General features: G+C 65.6%; 2 protein-coding genes across 2 annotated transcripts; both read left to right on the top strand.

Moving 5' to 3' along the window:
• Window positions 1-246: 246 nt before the first annotated feature.
• On the top strand, window positions 247-1864 carry LOC119701388 (deleted in malignant brain tumors 1 protein-like). Its single transcript, XM_038138019.1, has 3 exons — window positions 247-517; window positions 1016-1402; window positions 1494-1864. The coding sequence occupies exons 1-3, from the start codon at window positions 247-249 to the stop codon at window positions 1862-1864; spliced, it is 1029 nt and encodes a 342-aa protein (XP_037993947.1).
• On the top strand, window positions 1813-15195 carry LOC119701387 (antigen WC1.1-like). The gene is given in 26 exon segments (XM_038138018.1): window positions 1813-2192; window positions 2266-2580; window positions 2701-3081; window positions 3157-3465; window positions 3554-3813; window positions 3815-3926; window positions 4008-4151; window positions 4301-4396; window positions 4610-4693; window positions 4927-5067; window positions 5251-5333; window positions 5976-6374; window positions 9005-9143; window positions 9624-10069; window positions 10227-10629; window positions 10701-11435; window positions 11511-11813; window positions 11887-12201; window positions 12346-12729; window positions 12807-13115; window positions 13203-13574; window positions 13656-13799; window positions 13949-14044; window positions 14238-14321; window positions 14555-14695; window positions 14909-15195. Coding segments are annotated over 26 exon segments (6486 nt in total). The 5' UTR covers window positions 1813-1987; the 3' UTR covers window positions 14995-15195.
• Window positions 15196-15219: the final 24 nt, after the last annotated feature.

Genomic DNA, 15219 nt, shown 5'->3' with positions numbered 1-15219 from the left:
CTGGTGGCTCATGGCGGTGACTGCTGCTGCAGCAGTGACCCCGCAGGGAGCATGCTGTTCTGCTGGCACTGTCACTGCTCAGCGCTGCTGGGCGCGGCGCACCCCGATAGTCACCCTCACACACAGAGGAGAAATCAAAGAGTTCCTGCAACCCCCCTTTTGCACCCCTTGTTTTTCGGTGGTGCTTGATCGAAGATTACCCAGGTGGGTCCACAGATAATCAAGTGGGCTCTGTGCCCCCCCGGAATGTGGCTTCACCGCGGGCCGGAGCTGGCGCGGAGGCGCGGTGTCGGCGGCGGCAGCGCAGGTGCCGGGAGGGCGTGCGGTCTCCGGCGAGGCCGGGAGGCGCCGGGGGGAAACCGCCTCCTTCCTGCCCTGGCGGCGAGACGAGCGCGGGGCCGCAGCTGCGGCAGCAGCGCCATGTGCCAGCGGCGCCGCGAGGGACCGGCGAGCTGGCACCTGGCAGCCCCGCGGAGAGCCGGGGGCCGCTGCCACCCGCCGCGGGGGCTCGGCGCAGGCGGGAGGGGAGCGCCCCGAGGCTGGGGGCTTTGGGCTCTGCAGGTGCCCAAAGAGCCAGAGGCGGTTCCTTCAGCGCTCTCAGTAGGATGTGGGCTGCAGCCCGTGCCGCCCGTCAGGATGGCTGCTGGCAGGCTCCAGCAGCGGCGTTGGGGGCCCGGGGGATGCAGGAAGGGCCCCCGCAGGGCAGGTGCTGTGGGGGGGGGGGGGGCTGTCTCCCCCCGGGGACATCCGGGTGCCAGCCCACTGTGGCGAGGTGTGTGACGGCAGAGGCGCGGGCGAGGCTCATATTTGGGCACGGAGCAGGTTATTGGAGGCCGCGGCCCCGCGGCCGGGAGATGAGGCGCCTGATAAAGGCTGCTGCTGCCCCGGCGCCGCTGCGCGCGTCGGCTCGGGCGCTGGCGAGAGGCGGCCCGGCTGCGCTGGCTGGGGGCCGCTGGCCATGGGGCCGCTGGCGGCGCTGGGGCTGCTCGTGTGCGTGCGGCTGTGTGCGGGTGAGTGTCGGGCGGGCGGCAGCGGGGCCCGCGGCGGTGGCGGGCCCGGCTCAGCAGCCTCCGTGCCGCAGGCTCCGGGGAGCTGCGTCTGGTGGGCGGCGGCGGGCGCTGTGCCGGGCGCGTGGAGGTGAAGCACGGCGGTGAGTGGGGCTCCGTGTGCGCCTTCGACTTCGACTGGGAAGCTCGCTGGGCCGTGGTGGTGTGCCGGCAGCTGGGCTGTGGCCGGGTGGCCAGGGCGTCCCTGCACGCCCCGTTCGGGCAGGGCAGCGGGCGGATCTGGCTGCAGCCCGTCTTCTGCAACGGCACCGAGGACGCGCTGAAGAACTGTTCGCACTTCGGATGGGGACGGCATTTCTGCGGCCACGAGTGGGATGTGGGGGTGACCTGCGCAGGTGAGGGGACACGCTGGCCGTGCAGGGACAGCCACCTTGTGCTGGAGCATGCCGAGCCGGTCTGAGGCGTGCCGCCGGTGCCCCTGCGCAGATGCCGTGGAGCTGAGGCTGGCGGGCGGCGGCAGTCCCTGTGCCGGGAGGGTGGAGGTGAAGCTGCAGGGACACTGGGGCTCGGTGGCAGACGACAGCTGGGACATGGAGGACGCCGAGGTGGTTTGCCAGCAGCTGGGCTGTGGCTCGGCTTCCGGTGCCTTCTCTGCCCGTGACCGCTTTGGCACAGGGGACGGGCTCGTCAGCCTGGTCATGGTGGACTGCCGTGGGGACGAGACCACGCTCTGGGACTGCGAGATCCGTGGCTGGGGACCCTATAACAGGAGCATTAGTGTCTCGGACACTGCTGTTGTCTGCCAAGGTAGGAGCTGGGCTTGTGGGTGCGTGTGGCAATTCATGCACATCCCTTGATACTGGCCCTGCACTGCTCCCACAGGCTTTTCCCGGCTGGTTGGTGGCGATGGAGCCTGTGCCGGGCGGCTGGAGGTGCGTCAGGGCCGGGCCTGGGTCGGTGTCTGTAAGGATCAGGTGGACATGAAGGTGGCCCAGGTGGTGTGCAGGGAACTGGGCTGCGGTGAGGTGATCTCGATGAACAGCAGTGGCCGTTTTGGGGCAGCATCGGGATCGCTCTGGGACGGGGGCTTCCAGTGCAATGGCACCGAGCCCCTCCTCAGTGCCTGTGCCCGGCGTGCGCCCCTCAGCCAGGGCTGCACCGGCCCTGCCAGCGTCATCTGCTCCTGTAAGTGCCGGGGACAGCGGGGGCAGTTGGGGTCCCTGCAGCATCAGCGCTCTCAACGTCGTTCCTGTCCCAGCCTACACGGGCTTCCGCCTGGGGAACAGCAGCTCGAGATGCTCCGGGCGAGTGGAGGTGGCAGTGAGGGGGACGTGGGGCTCCGTGTGCGCCAGCGAGTGGCAGCTGCCCGATGCGCATGTCCTGTGCCGGCACCTGGGCTGCGGCCGCGCATTCAGCGTGCCCCCGGGAGGCTCCTTCGGCAGCGGGGAGGGGCCGCTGTGGCCGGACGCCTTCGGCTGCAGCGGGAGCGAGCGGCACCCGGGCGAGTGCCCCGTGGCCGTGCTGGGGAAGCCCCCCTGTGCCCCTGGGAACGCCGCCGCCGTCAACTGCTCAGGTGGGTAAAGGTGCACTGTGAGTAGCCTTAAGGGCTTTTGGGACCCTCCAAAAAGTGGAGACGGTATGCGAAGGTGCAGGGTTATTTTTTGATGAAGGGCTGAGTGCGGCCATTTTACAGGCAAGCGCGAGTCCCTGCGGCTGGTGATCGGTGAGACGCGGTGCGATGGGTGGCTGGAGTTGGCCATAAGCACCGGGGACTGGCGCCGTGTGCCTGGAGAGGTTTTGCTCGTGCAGAATTTGAGCAATGTGTGCTGGGAGCTAGGCTGTGGAGGACTGGAGAACAGTTATGCTGTCCCTGGAACAGCCTACCTGAGATCCCTCAGTAGCACAGAGGAGGACAACATGGTAAACGTGGTCAAAACCATCAAGAGGAAGACCACAGAGCTGTCTAAGAGGTCCGAAGGGCTGCCGGAGTACTACTTTCTGGATGACTTTATACCTGACTGGATGACCACTGCCCCAGCTGGTACCCCTCATGGGACCAACATTGTCTGCTCAGGTTGGTGTCCTGAGAAGGGCTGCAGGTGCCAGTGCCCTGAGCCGCCACCCGAGCCCATTCCTTTGGTTCCCACAGGCAGCCTGCAGGTGAGGCTGGTGGGGAGCTCTGGGCGCTGTGCCGGGCGTGTGGAGGTCTATTCCCGTGGCACGTGGAGCTCGGTGTGCCAGGAAGGCTGGGAGCTGGCGGACGCGGCCGTTGTGTGCCGGGAGCTGGGCTGTGGCACGGCACTGGAGGCGCGGAGCTCGGGGCGCTTGGGTGCCGGCACGGGGCCGCTGTGGCCGTACATCCCCGACTGCTCCGGGTCCGAGGAGTCTCTCTGGGAATGCGGGCGCACGGAGCGGCGCGAGTGCGGGAGCGGCGGCGGGGCAGGGGCCGTCTGCTCAGGTCAGTGCGGGGCACCCCCGGATCAGGGCCCGGCAGAGGCCCCGGGGGGTTCCTGGCCGTGCCGTGACCCCCCCTGTCCCCCTTGCAGAGCAGCTCTCCGTGCGGCTGGCGGGGGGCCCTGGGCGCTGCCGGGGGTTCCTGGAGGTGTCCTACAATGGCACTTGGGGCCGCGTGTGCGCCAACGGCACCAGCCCCGGCACCGCCGCTGCCGTCTGCCGCCAGCTGGGCTGTGGGGACTGGGGCCAGATCGCAGCTGGACCTCCCCAGGAGCCGAGCGAGGCCTGGCTGGCCTGGGTGGGCTGTGAGGACGGGGCCCGCTCGCTCTGGGGGTGCCCCTCGGCACCCTGGCACCTGCAGGAGCTGTGACACCGGCGGGCACGTCCAAGTGGAGTGTGAGGAGGACAGTGATGGCACCACTGAGGGACACACGACCCCGTATCCAGAGGGTGCCACCAGCACAGGTAGCTGTGCCCGTGCCTGCATCCCCCAGAGCAGGCTGGCTGGGATCCCCCTGCCCTCACTGCCTGCCTGTGTCCCCACAGGTGTCCCCAGGAGAAGGCGCCCGGCAGTGGCCGTGGGGACTGTGCCTGTGGCCACTGTGCTGTGCGTGGTGCTGGGGACGCTGCTGTGCCTGTCCCTGGGTGCCCTGGCCCTGCTGCTGTGCCGTGCCCGTGCCCGGCACCGAGGTGGGTCCCGGTGGGTGGGGGTGGGGACAGATCCGGTGTGGGGCTCCAGGGGCCCCTGCCCTGCGGAACAGCTCAGAAGGTGGCCAGGGCTGGTCCCGGTGCCCCTCGCTGTGCCCAGGGCCCCAGGTAAGGGCTGCATCCCCTTGCAGGCGCTGGCAGAGCTGCAGATGCCGTCTCCAACGCTGTCTACGAGGAGCTGGATTACAAAGCCGTGCCCGAGTACCAGGAGGTGCCCACTCCCCCAGGTGGGTGCAGCCCTTATGCCCCAGCTGTGCCCGGAGTGAAGGCTCTGCCTGACAGCCCCAGGGCAGCTCTGGCTCCTGGTGACCCAGCAGTGGCCCCTGGCCACGGGCTGTGGGTGTCCCTCGGTGCCAGAGCAGCCCCGCTCTGCAGTGTGAGGTTCTGTCACCGGCGGTGCCACTTGAGGCCACGGCCAAGTCCCTGTTTATCCCCTGCAGGTTCCCTGTTGGAGGGATGGGTGAAGAAGCTGCCGTATTACAGCGGGGACAGCGTGGAGGGGAGTGACACTGAGGCAGCCCCAGGTAGGCTCACAGGGCAGGAGCCCAGCAGGGAGAGCTGGGGACAGGGGACACACTCGGGCTGGGGGGCTGAGGGGACAAATCCCCGTCTTGTGCATGCGCAGGGAAACATCGCCTTTCCCTGTGAGACCCAAGGGCCTCCAGCACGTGCCCAGGGGAACGGCTGGAGGGGATGGCACAGCCTGAGCCCTGCCAGGGCTGCTGGTCACTGCCAGGGACCCCTCTGCTTTTCCCAGATGCCCCTGCCTGGCCCGAGCCAGGAGCCCCGGATGGCTACGACGATGTCCTGGATGTGGCCCAGGAGGCCCCCGTTGCCAGCACTGGGGACATCTCGGAGGGTGTGGCACGGCAGAGGTGGAACGGTGTCCTCCCCACAGGTGAGAGGGCTCCCAGCTGCCCTGTCCCCTCTGCAGAGCCACTCCATGGCAGGCTTTGGCTGTGGGGGCGGGCAGGGCCCCGGCAGCAGATCCATGGGCGCTGTGGTCAGAGCCCAGGTGGGGTCTGTCAGGGGCACACGGAGCTGCCTGCCCCCTCCGGCACCTTTCTGTGCTGTCCCCAAGGTGGGATCCACTCCTCTCCAATTTCCCTAGGAGCCTCCAGGGACCCCTCGGATCAGCCCCCTGGGCGCATGGACTATGATGATGTCGGCAGCAGCGCCCTGGGGACCTTGCCATGAAGATGTCCTGGCCATGCCGCAGCCCTGGGGACACGTGTGTGGCAGTGTGGTGGGGCGCTGTCCCTAGGGAGGGTTGGCCTTGCCCACAGAGGTCAGCCCTCGCTGCCCAGCACTGCAGGAAAGCAGCTCCTGTGTAGGGATTCACTTGGATTTCAGTGTCAATTTCTCCTTTTTCTTATTAAAAACTGAACTGGTCAGGACTCACTCCCAGGCTGGGGATCTGATTTTGTCGCGGGCTCCTCTACTCAGGGGACACTCTTTCAGGATTGTGGGCAGGAACTGGAACCACAGACACATCCCTGGGAATGGTGGGCTGCGTTGAAGAGCCCAGGAGGATTGGTGGGATTCTCTGCAGGGTCTTTATTTATCACTGCCAAGTGCACACAAGTTTTTCCAGCAACACCGGGGGGAAAAGGGAGAGGGCAGGGCCCGGATCCTCCCCGCAAATGCAGCAGGATATCCACCTCCCTGTGACCCCGGCTGGGGCAGGCTCGGCTGCACTGGCAGCACTGAGAGCCTGGCTGGGAATGGCTCTGGGTGTTGGAAGGACTTTTCCTAAAGGAGGGGAGGTCTCCTGAAGGAGGGCAGCGCCTTCCTGCCCCCCGGCAGCAGCCCGCGGTGGCAGGGCAGCCGGGCCATGGCCCCTGGCTGCGGCACGTCGTGCTCCAGGAGGTTCCCGATGGTCAGGCCGGGCTGCAGTGCCCGGAGGGCGTCCAGCTCCTGCAGCAGGGCCCAGCTGAAGCCGTCCGTGCTCAGCCTGGGCGTGGAGGGGGCAGGAGCAGAGGAGAAGGTGCTGGAGCTTGTGGGGAGGGAGGTGCCGAAGCAGCCGCCATGCCGGTGCGGCCCTGCCTGTCCCGCAGCCTGCGCTGCCCGGCTCGGGAATGCCGGGCATGGAAGGGGCCGTGGCGGGGCCCTGACTTACCCCAGGCTCCTCAGCGGGCAGGCGGGATGCCGGAGCTGCTGGCAGAGCTGCAGGACGCCCTGGGCTCCCGGCTCGTTGTCCCTCAGGTGCCGGCGGGTGATTCGGGGCCCTGCAGCAGCCGCGCAGCCAGGGCTGGGCAGGAGGCGCCCGACAGGCGGCAGCTGCCCAGCCTGTGGGAGCGAGGGAAACAGGGAACGAGGGCTTTGGCCTCTGCTTGCTGAGCTGCTCCAGGTGGGAAGGGCGGAGCAGCGGCTGAGGTCCTCGCAGGAGCAGGGCCTGCTGAGGTGGCAATAGCACAGCCCAGTGAGAATCACCGAGTAATGAGGTTGGAAGGGACCTTTAATATCATGGAGTCCAGCCTATGCCCTAACACCTCAACGAGGCTATAGCACCAGGTGCCATGTCCAGTCTTTTTTTAAACACATCCAGCGATGGTGAGTCTACCACCTCCCTGGGAAGACAATGCCAGTACTTTATTATCCTTTTGGTGAAAAAGTTTTTCCCAATATCCAACCTATCTCTTCCCTGGCGTAGCTTGAGACTGTGTCCTCTTGTTCTGCCAGTTGCTGCCCGGTGGAAGAGACCGACCCCCACCTGTCTGCAGCCTCTCTTCAGGAAGCTGTAGAGAGCAATAAGGTCACCTCTAAGCCTCCTCTTCTCCAGGCTGAACAACCCCAGTTCCTTCAAAGGTTCCTCATAGGGCTTGTGTTCCAAGCCCCTCACCAGCCTCGTTGCCCTCCTCTGGACACGCTCCAGCGTCTCAACATTCTTCCGAAACTGAGGGGCCCAGAACTGGACACAGCACTCAAGTCTCACCAGTGCCAAGTACAGGGGAAGAATGACCTCCCTGCTCCTGCTGGCCACACAATTCCTATTGCAGGCCAGGATGCCATTGGCCTTCTTGGCCCCCAAGGCACATTGCTGGCTCATATTCAACCTGCTGTCGACCAGCACCCCCAGGTCCCTTTCAGCCCGAATACTGTCCAGCCACACTGACCCAAGCTTGTAACATTGTGGGGGATTTTGGTGGCCAAAATGTAGAACTCGGCACTTAGACTTATGAAACTTCATGCTGTTGGACTCTGCCCATCCAACCGATCTAAGTCTCTCTGCAGCGCCCTCCTTCCTTCCAATAGATCAACACAAGCTCCAGGCTTAGTGTCGTCTGCAAATTTACTAATGAAGGACTCGATGCCCTCATCCATGTCGTCTATAAAAATATCAAACAGAACTGGTCCCAGCACAGAGCCCTGAGGGACACCACTGGCGCCTGGCCCCAGCTGGATGCAGCACCTTTCACCATCACTCTCTGGGCCGGCCATGCAGCCAGTTCCTAACCCAGCACAGAGTGCTCCTGTCCAAGCCGTGGGCTGCAGCTGCTCCAGGAGTGAGCCGTGGGACACAGTGCCAAAGGCCTTGCTGAAGTGTAAACAGACCACATCCACAGCCTTTCCTGCATCCACCAGCTGGCTCACCTGGGCACAGAAGGAGACCAGGTTGGTCAGACATGACGTACCCTTTGTAAACCCCTGCCGGCTGGGTCTGACACCCTGGCCATCTTGCAAGTGCTGTGTGATAGCACTCAGTATGAACTGTTCCATTATCTTACCTGCTACTGAGGTCAGGCTAACTGGCCTGTAATTACCAGGATCCTCCTTCCTGCCTTTTTTGTAGACGGGTGTCACATGGGGCGCTTTCCAATCATCTGGAACCTCAGCAGTGAGCCACGACTCTTGATAAAGGATGGAGAGCAGCTTGGCAAGCTCATCTGCCAGCTCCCTCATCAGCCTGGGATGGATCCCATCCGGTCCCATTGATTTATAAATATCCAAGTGTCCCAGCAGTTCTCTGACTGCCTCTTCTTGGATAACAAGAGGACCGTTCTGCCCCCTGGCACCACCTACCAAGCCCTGAGGACAGTTGTCTGGAGGACAAGCTGTCTTACCACTAAAGACTGAGGCAAAGAAGGAGGCATTGCATTAGGCAATTCTGCCTTTTCCTCATCTTTAGTTACTGGGTTGCCTGCCTCATCCAATGAGGAACAGAGGTCGGTTATACCCTTCCTTTTACCATTAATATATTTGTAAAAACTTTTTTTTATTATTCTTAATAGAAGTTGCCAAGTTTAGTTTAGTTTGAGCTTTGGCCTCCCTAATTTTTTTTCTACATGCCCTAGCAGCTCCCTGAAATACTTGCTGAGAAATCAGCCCCTTCTTTAAAGATGATACCTCTTTTTTTATTCTAAGTTCCCTCAAAACCTTGTTGCTCATCCAAACTGGACGTTTGCCTCGTCGACTCCTCCTTCGGCACACAGGGACAGTCTGTTCCTGTGCCCTCAAGATATCTGCTTTGAAGCACACCCATCTTTCCTGGACTCCTTTGTTTTCAAGGGCTGTTTCCCAAGGAACTCCCTGAATAAACCTCTTAAATAGGCCAAAGTCTGCCCTCCGGAAGTCCAATGTAGAGATCTTATTGATATCCTTATTTCACCAGTTATCGAGAATTCTATAATTCCATGGTCACTGTGCCCCAAGCGGCCTCCAAGCTCCACATCACCCACAAGTCCATCTCTAGTTGTGAACAGCAGGTCTTAGATAGTCCCTCCCCCGGTGGGCTCGCCCACCAGTTGTGACAAAAAGTTATCCTCCAGACACTCTAAAAACTTTCTCGACTGCTGGTTTTCTGCTGTATGAAGTTCCCAGCAGGTGTCTGGTAGGTTGAAGTCGCCTACAAGGACCCTCGGGAAAGACTGGCACAGCCTCCCGCGGGCCCCCAGAGGTATCCGTGGACGCGGAGATCTCCTGTCCCCTGCGGCCGGGCCAGCAGCCACGCACCCAGCCGGGCACTGCGCTCCGGTTCGGGTGCCCCGTCCCAGCCGGCCCGGTGTGGGCTCCGTGCGCTGCGAGCGTGTGTGAGCGGAGCAGCCCCGCACAGCGCCCGGTGCCGCAGAGCCCGGCAGAGCAGGGGGACGGGGCAGGGCAGCTCGTGCCGCCGCCGCACGGCGAGGGAGCGGGACGCTGTGCCGGGGAGGAATGGCTGCGGTGCAGGTGGATGGGCAGCAGCTGCGGTTCCAGCTGCTCCGTTTGCTCTGCGGGGAGCCCGGGACGAGATTCCGGGAAGCGCCGATCGTTTGCATCAGAAAGGGCCGGGGAAAGCGAGGTGCCGGCCAGGTGAGGGACACCGAGAGAGACAGCGGGATGCGGGGATCAGGAGGAAGAGAGACTTTGGAGCGGAGTTTTTGTGTGCTTGGAATGGTAGAGGGACAGAGCGCTGTTCATTGCATGGGACACTCGTGGGAGGCAGCAGCTGGGGCTGTTTGGGTGCTCGTGCGGCAGCAGCAATCGGGTTTACCGAGGGAGACACCTGCGACTGCGGCAATCGGAAACCTGGAGTGGAAGTGGTGAGGAAATGTGAGTTCTGCGTGTGTGGCAGTGGGCGTTTGGGGAGCGTGCGGAGGCGCAGCTGCGAAGGGGCGCGGGTGGCAGCAGTGCAAGCGGATCCCTGCGCTGGGAATGCGCTGGCAGAGAGTCGTGCGCAGGGTGAGAGCGGGAAGTTTGCCGCCGGGCGCGGCGGGCGAGCTGCGGGGGGCCGGAGCGGCGGGGCAGGGGCGGCGGGGCCGCGGCGTCGGCGGCGGCAGCGCAGGTGCCGGGAGGGCGTGCGGTCGCCGGCGAAGCCGGGACCGCCGGGGGGTAAGCGCCTCCTTCGTGCCCTGGCGGCGAGGCGAGCGCGGGGCCGCAGCTGCGGCAGCAGCGCCATGTGCCAGCGGCGCCGCGAGGGACCGGCGAGCTGGCACCTGGCAGCCCCGCGGAGAGCCGGGGGCCGCTGCCACCCGCCGCGGGGGCTCGGCGCAGGCGGGAGGGGAGCGCGCCGAGGCTGGGGGCTTTGGGCTCTGCAGGTGCCCAAAGAGCCAGAGGCGGTTCCTTCAGCGCTCTCAGTAGGATGTGGGCTGCAGCCCGTGCCGCCCGTCAGGATGGCTGCTGGCAGGCTCCAGCAGCGGCGTTGGGGGCCCGGGGGATGCAGGAAGGGCCCCCGCAGGGCAGGTGCTGTGGGGGGGGGGGCTGTCTCCCCCCGGGGACATCCGGGTGCCAGCCCACTGTGGCGAGGTGTGTGACGGCAGAGGCGCGGGCGAGGCTCATATTTGGGCACGGAGCAGGTTATTGGAGGCCGCGGCCCCGCGGCCGGGAGATGAGGCGCCTGATAAAGGCTGCTGCTGCCCCGGCGCCGCTGCGCGCGTCGGCTCGGGCGCTGGCGAGAGGCGGCCCGGCTGCGCTGGCTGGGGGCCGCTGGCCATGGGGCCGCTGGCGGCGCTGGGGCTGCTCGTGTGCGTGCGGCTGTGTGCGGGTGAGTGTCGGGCGGGCGGCAGCGGGGCCCGCGGCGGTGGCGGGCCCGGCTCAGCAGCCTCCGTGCCGCAGGCTCCGGGGAGCTGCGTCTGGTGGGCGGCGGCGGGCGCTGTGCCGGGCGCGTGGAGGTGAAGCACGGCGGTGAGTGGGGCTCCGTGTGCGCCTTCGACTTCGACTGGGAAGCTCGCTGGGCCGTGGTGGTGTGCCGGCAGCTGGGCTGTGGCCGGGTGGCCAGGGCGTCCCTGCACGCCCCGTTCGGGCAGGGCAGCGGGCGGATCTGGCTGCAGCCCGTCTTCTGCAACGGCACCGAGGACGCGCTGGAGCGGTGTCCGCACTTCGGATGGGGACGGCATTTCTGCGGCCACGAGTGGGATGTGGGGGTGACCTGCGCAGGTGAGGGGACACGCTGGCCGTGCAGGGACAGCCACACCTTGTGCTGGAGCATGCCGGGCCGGTCTGAGGCGTGCCGCCGGTGCCCCTGCGCAGATGCCGTGGAGCTGAGGCTGGCGGGCGGCGGCAGTCCCTGTGCCGGGAGGGTGGAGGTGAAGCTGCAGGGACACTGGGGCTCGGTGGCAGACGACAGCTGGGACATGGAGGACGCCGAGGTGGTTTGCCAGCAGCTGGGCTGTGGCTCGGCTTCTGGTGCCTACTTTGCCCTCGAGCACTTCGGCGTAGGCCTTGGGCCCCTCAGCCTGGCCCTGGTGGACTGCAGTGGGGACGAGGCCACGCTCTGGGACTGCGAGATCCGTGGCTGGGGACCCTATAACATCAGCATTAGTGTCTTGGACACTGCTGTTGTCTGCCAAGGTAGGAGCTGGGCTTGAGGGGGTTGAGGCTGTTCATGCATATATCCTGACCCTTGCCCCCTGACTGCTCCCACAGGCTTTTCCCGGCTGGTTGGTGGCGATGGAGCCTGTGCGGGGCGGCTGGAGGTGCGTCAGGGCCGGGCCTGGGTCGGCGTCTGTGAGGATCAGGTGGACATGAAGGTGGCCCAGGTGGTGTGCAGGGAGCTGGGCTGCGGTGAGGTGATCTCGATGTCCGGCAGTGGCCGTTTTGGGGCAGCATCGGGATCGCTCTGGGACGGGGGCTTCCAGTGCAGCGGCACCGAGCCCCTCCTCAGTGCCTGTGCCCGGCGTGTGCCCCTCAGCCAGGGCTGCACCGGCCCTGCCAGCGTCATCTGCTCCTGTAAGTGCCGGGGACAGCGGGGGCAGTTGGGGTCCCTGCAGCATCAGCGCTCTCAACGCCGTTCCTGTCCCAGCCTACACGGGCTTCCGCCTGGGGAACAGCAGCTCGAGATGCTCCGGGCGAGTGGAGGTGGCAGTGAGGGGGACGTGGGGCTCCGTGTGTGCCAGCGAGTGGCAGCTGCCCGATGCGCACGTCCTGTGCCGGCACCTGGGCTGCGGCCACGCATTCAGCGTGCCCCCGGGAGGCTCCTTCGGCAGCGGGGAGGGGCCGCTGTGGCCGGACGCCTTCGGCTGCAGCGGGAGCGAGCGGCACCCGGGCGAGTGCCCCGTGGCCGTGCTGGGGAAGCCCCCCTGTGCCCCTGGGAACGCCGCCGCTGTCATCTGCTTAGGTGGGTAAAGGTGCACTGTGAGTAGACTTAAGGGCTTTTGGGACCTTGCCACGAATTGCAAGCAGATGATGCCGGCGTGTTTTGGATTGAAGTGCGGTGTGAGCCAGCTGCTGCAGCCCCAAGGCTGTCCTGGTGAATTTGCAGGTGAAGGTTCTGTCACGTCCCTGAGGCTGGTGGAAGGTCAGAGCTTCTGTGATGGGCGGCTGGAGGAGAGCATAACCAGCCCAGGCTGGCGGCGTGTGCCTCTGGAGGACTGGAAGTCATGGGATGTCTACATGATATGTGCGGTGCTGGGCTGTGGCTTTCCCAAGGACGTTTACAGTGCCTTGGGTGGGGCACCTGCATTGAACAGCAGCTCCAGTGAGGTCGACATCATGACTGAAAGGATGGACAGCATTTCAGGTATGGGCTCTGTGCTGAGCAGCAGCCCTGAGGAGACAGATAACCAGCTGGAGGAGATGGGTGATATCTCAAGTATGGGCCCTGCACCAAACAGCAGCCTTGATGAGATGGTCATTGTCTGCTCAGGTGGGTGTCCCGAGAAGGGCCGGAGGTTCCGGTGCCTCAAAGAACCCCCCCACAGCCCATTCCTTTGGTTCCCACAGGCAGCCTGCAGGTGAGGCTGGTGGGGAGCTCTGGGCGCTGTGCCGGGCGTGTGGAGGTCTATTCCCGTGGCACGTGGAGCTCGGTGTGCCAGGAAGGCTGGGAGCTGGCGGACGCGGCCGTTGTGTGCCGGGAGCTGGGCTGTGGCACGGCACTGGAGGCGCCGAGCTCGGGGCGCTTGGGTGCCGGCACGGGGCCGCTGTGGCCGTACATCCCCGACTGCTCCGGGTCCGAGGAGTCTCTCTGGGAATGCGGGCGCACGGAGCGGCGCGAGTGCGGGAGCGGCGGCGGGGCAGGGGCCGTCTGCTCAGGTCAGTGCGGGGCACCCCCGGATCAGGGCCTGGCAGAGGCCCCAGGGGGTTCCTGGCCGTGCCGTGACCCCCCTGTCCCCCTTGCAGAGCAGCTCTCCGTGCGGCTGACGGGGGGCCCTGGGCGCTGCCGGGGGTTCCTGGAGGTGTCCTACAATGGCACTTGGGGCCGCGTGTGTGCCAACGGCACCAGCCCCGGCACCGCCGCCGCCGTCTGCCGCCAGCTGGGCTGTGGGGACTGGGGCCAGATCGCAGCTGGACCTCCCCAGGAGCCGAGCGAGGCCTGGCTGGCCTGGGTGGGCTGTGAGGACGGGGCCCGCTCGCTCTGGGGGTGCCCCTCGGCACCCTGGCACCTGCAGAGCTGTGACACCGGCGGGCACGTCCAAGTGGAGTGTGAGGAGGACAGTGATGGCACCACTGAGGGACACACGACCCCGTATCCAGAGGGTGCCACCAGCACAGGTAGCTGTGCCCGTGCCTGCATCCCCCAGAGCAGGCTGGCTGGGATCCCCCTGCCCTCACTGCCTGCCTGTGTCCCCACAGGTGTCCCCAGGAGAAGGCGCCCGGCAGTGGCCGTGGGGACTGTGCCTGTGGCCACTGTGCTGTGCGTGGTGCTGGGGACGCTGCTGTGCCTGTCCCTGGGTGCCCTGGCCCTGCTGCTGTGCCGTGCCCGTGCCTGGCGCCGAGGTGGGTCCCGGTGGGTGGGGGTGGGGACAGATCCGGTGTGGGGCTCCAGGGGCCCCTGCCCTTCGGAACAGCTCAGAAGGTGGCCAGGGCTGGTCCCGGTGCCCCTCGCTGTGCCCAGGGCCCCAGGTAAGGGCTGCATCTCCTTGCAGGCGCTGGCAGAGCTGCAGATGCCATCTCCAACGCTGTCTACGAGGAGCTGGATTACAAAGCCGTGCCCGAGTACCAGGAGGTGCCCACTCCCCCAGGTGGGTGCAGCCCTTGTGCCCCAGCTGTGCCCGGAGTGAAGGCTCTGCCTGACAGCCCCAGGGCAGCTCTGGCTCCTGGTGACCCAGCAGTGGCCCCTGGCCACGGGCTGTGGGTGTCCCTCGGTGCCAGAGCAGCCCCGCTCTGCAGTGTGAGGTTCTGTCACCGGTGGTGCCACTTGATTATCCCCTGCAGGTTCCCTGTTGGAGGGATGGGTGAAGAAGCTGCCGTATTACAGCGGGGACAGCGTGGAGGGGAGTGACACCGAGGCAGCCCCAGGTAGGCTCACAGGGCAGGAAACCAGCAGGGAGAGCTGGGGACAGGGGACACACTCGGGCTGGGGGGCTGAGGGGACAAATCCCCGTCTTGTGCATGCGCAGGGAAACATCGCCTTTCCCTGTGAGACCCAAGGGCCTCCAGCACGTGCCCAGGGGAAAGGCTGGAGGGGACGGCACAGCCTGAGCCCCGCCAGGGCTGCTGGTCACTGCCAGGGACCCCTCTGCTTTTCCCAGATGCCCCTGCCTGGCCCGAGCCAGGAGCCCCAGATGGCTATGACGATGTCCTGGATGTGGCCCAGGAGCCCCCCGCTGCCAGCACTGGGGACATCTCGGAGGGAGTGGCACGGCAGAGGTGGATCGGTGTCCTCCCCACAGGTGAGAGGGCTCCCAGCTGCCCTGTCCCCTCTGCAGAGCCACTCCATGGCAGGCTTTGGCTGTGGGGGCGGGCAGGGCCCCGGCAGCAGATCCATGGGTGCTGTGGTCAGAGCCCAGGTGGGGTCTGTCAGGGGCACACGGGGCTGCCTGCCCCCTGTGGCACCTTTCTGTGCTGTCCCCAAGTAGGGATCCACTCCCCTCCAATTTCCCTAGGAGCCTCCAGGGACCCCTCGGAACAGCCCCCTGGGCACATGGACTATGATGATGTCGGCAGCAGCGCCCTGGGGTCCTTGCCATGAAGATGTCCTGGCCATGTCACAGCCCTGGGGACACGTGTGTGGCAGTGTGGTGGGGCCCTGTCCCTAGGGAGGGCTGGCCTTGCCCACAGAGGTCAGCCCTCGCTGCCCAGCACTGCAGGAAAGCAGCTCCTGTGTAGGGATTCACTTGGATTTCAGTGTGAAATTTCCCTTTTTATCCTATTAAAATCCAGAGTGGTCAGAGACTCATTCCCTGACCTGGAACTT

This window comes from Motacilla alba, chromosome 5 (genome assembly GCF_015832195.1).
Source record: "Motacilla alba alba isolate MOTALB_02 chromosome 5, Motacilla_alba_V1.0_pri, whole genome shotgun sequence".
Lineage (NCBI taxonomy): Eukaryota > Metazoa > Chordata > Aves > Passeriformes > Motacillidae > Motacilla > Motacilla alba.
Note: the sequence above shows the minus strand (reverse complement) of the source record. Positions and strands in the feature narration are given on the sequence as shown.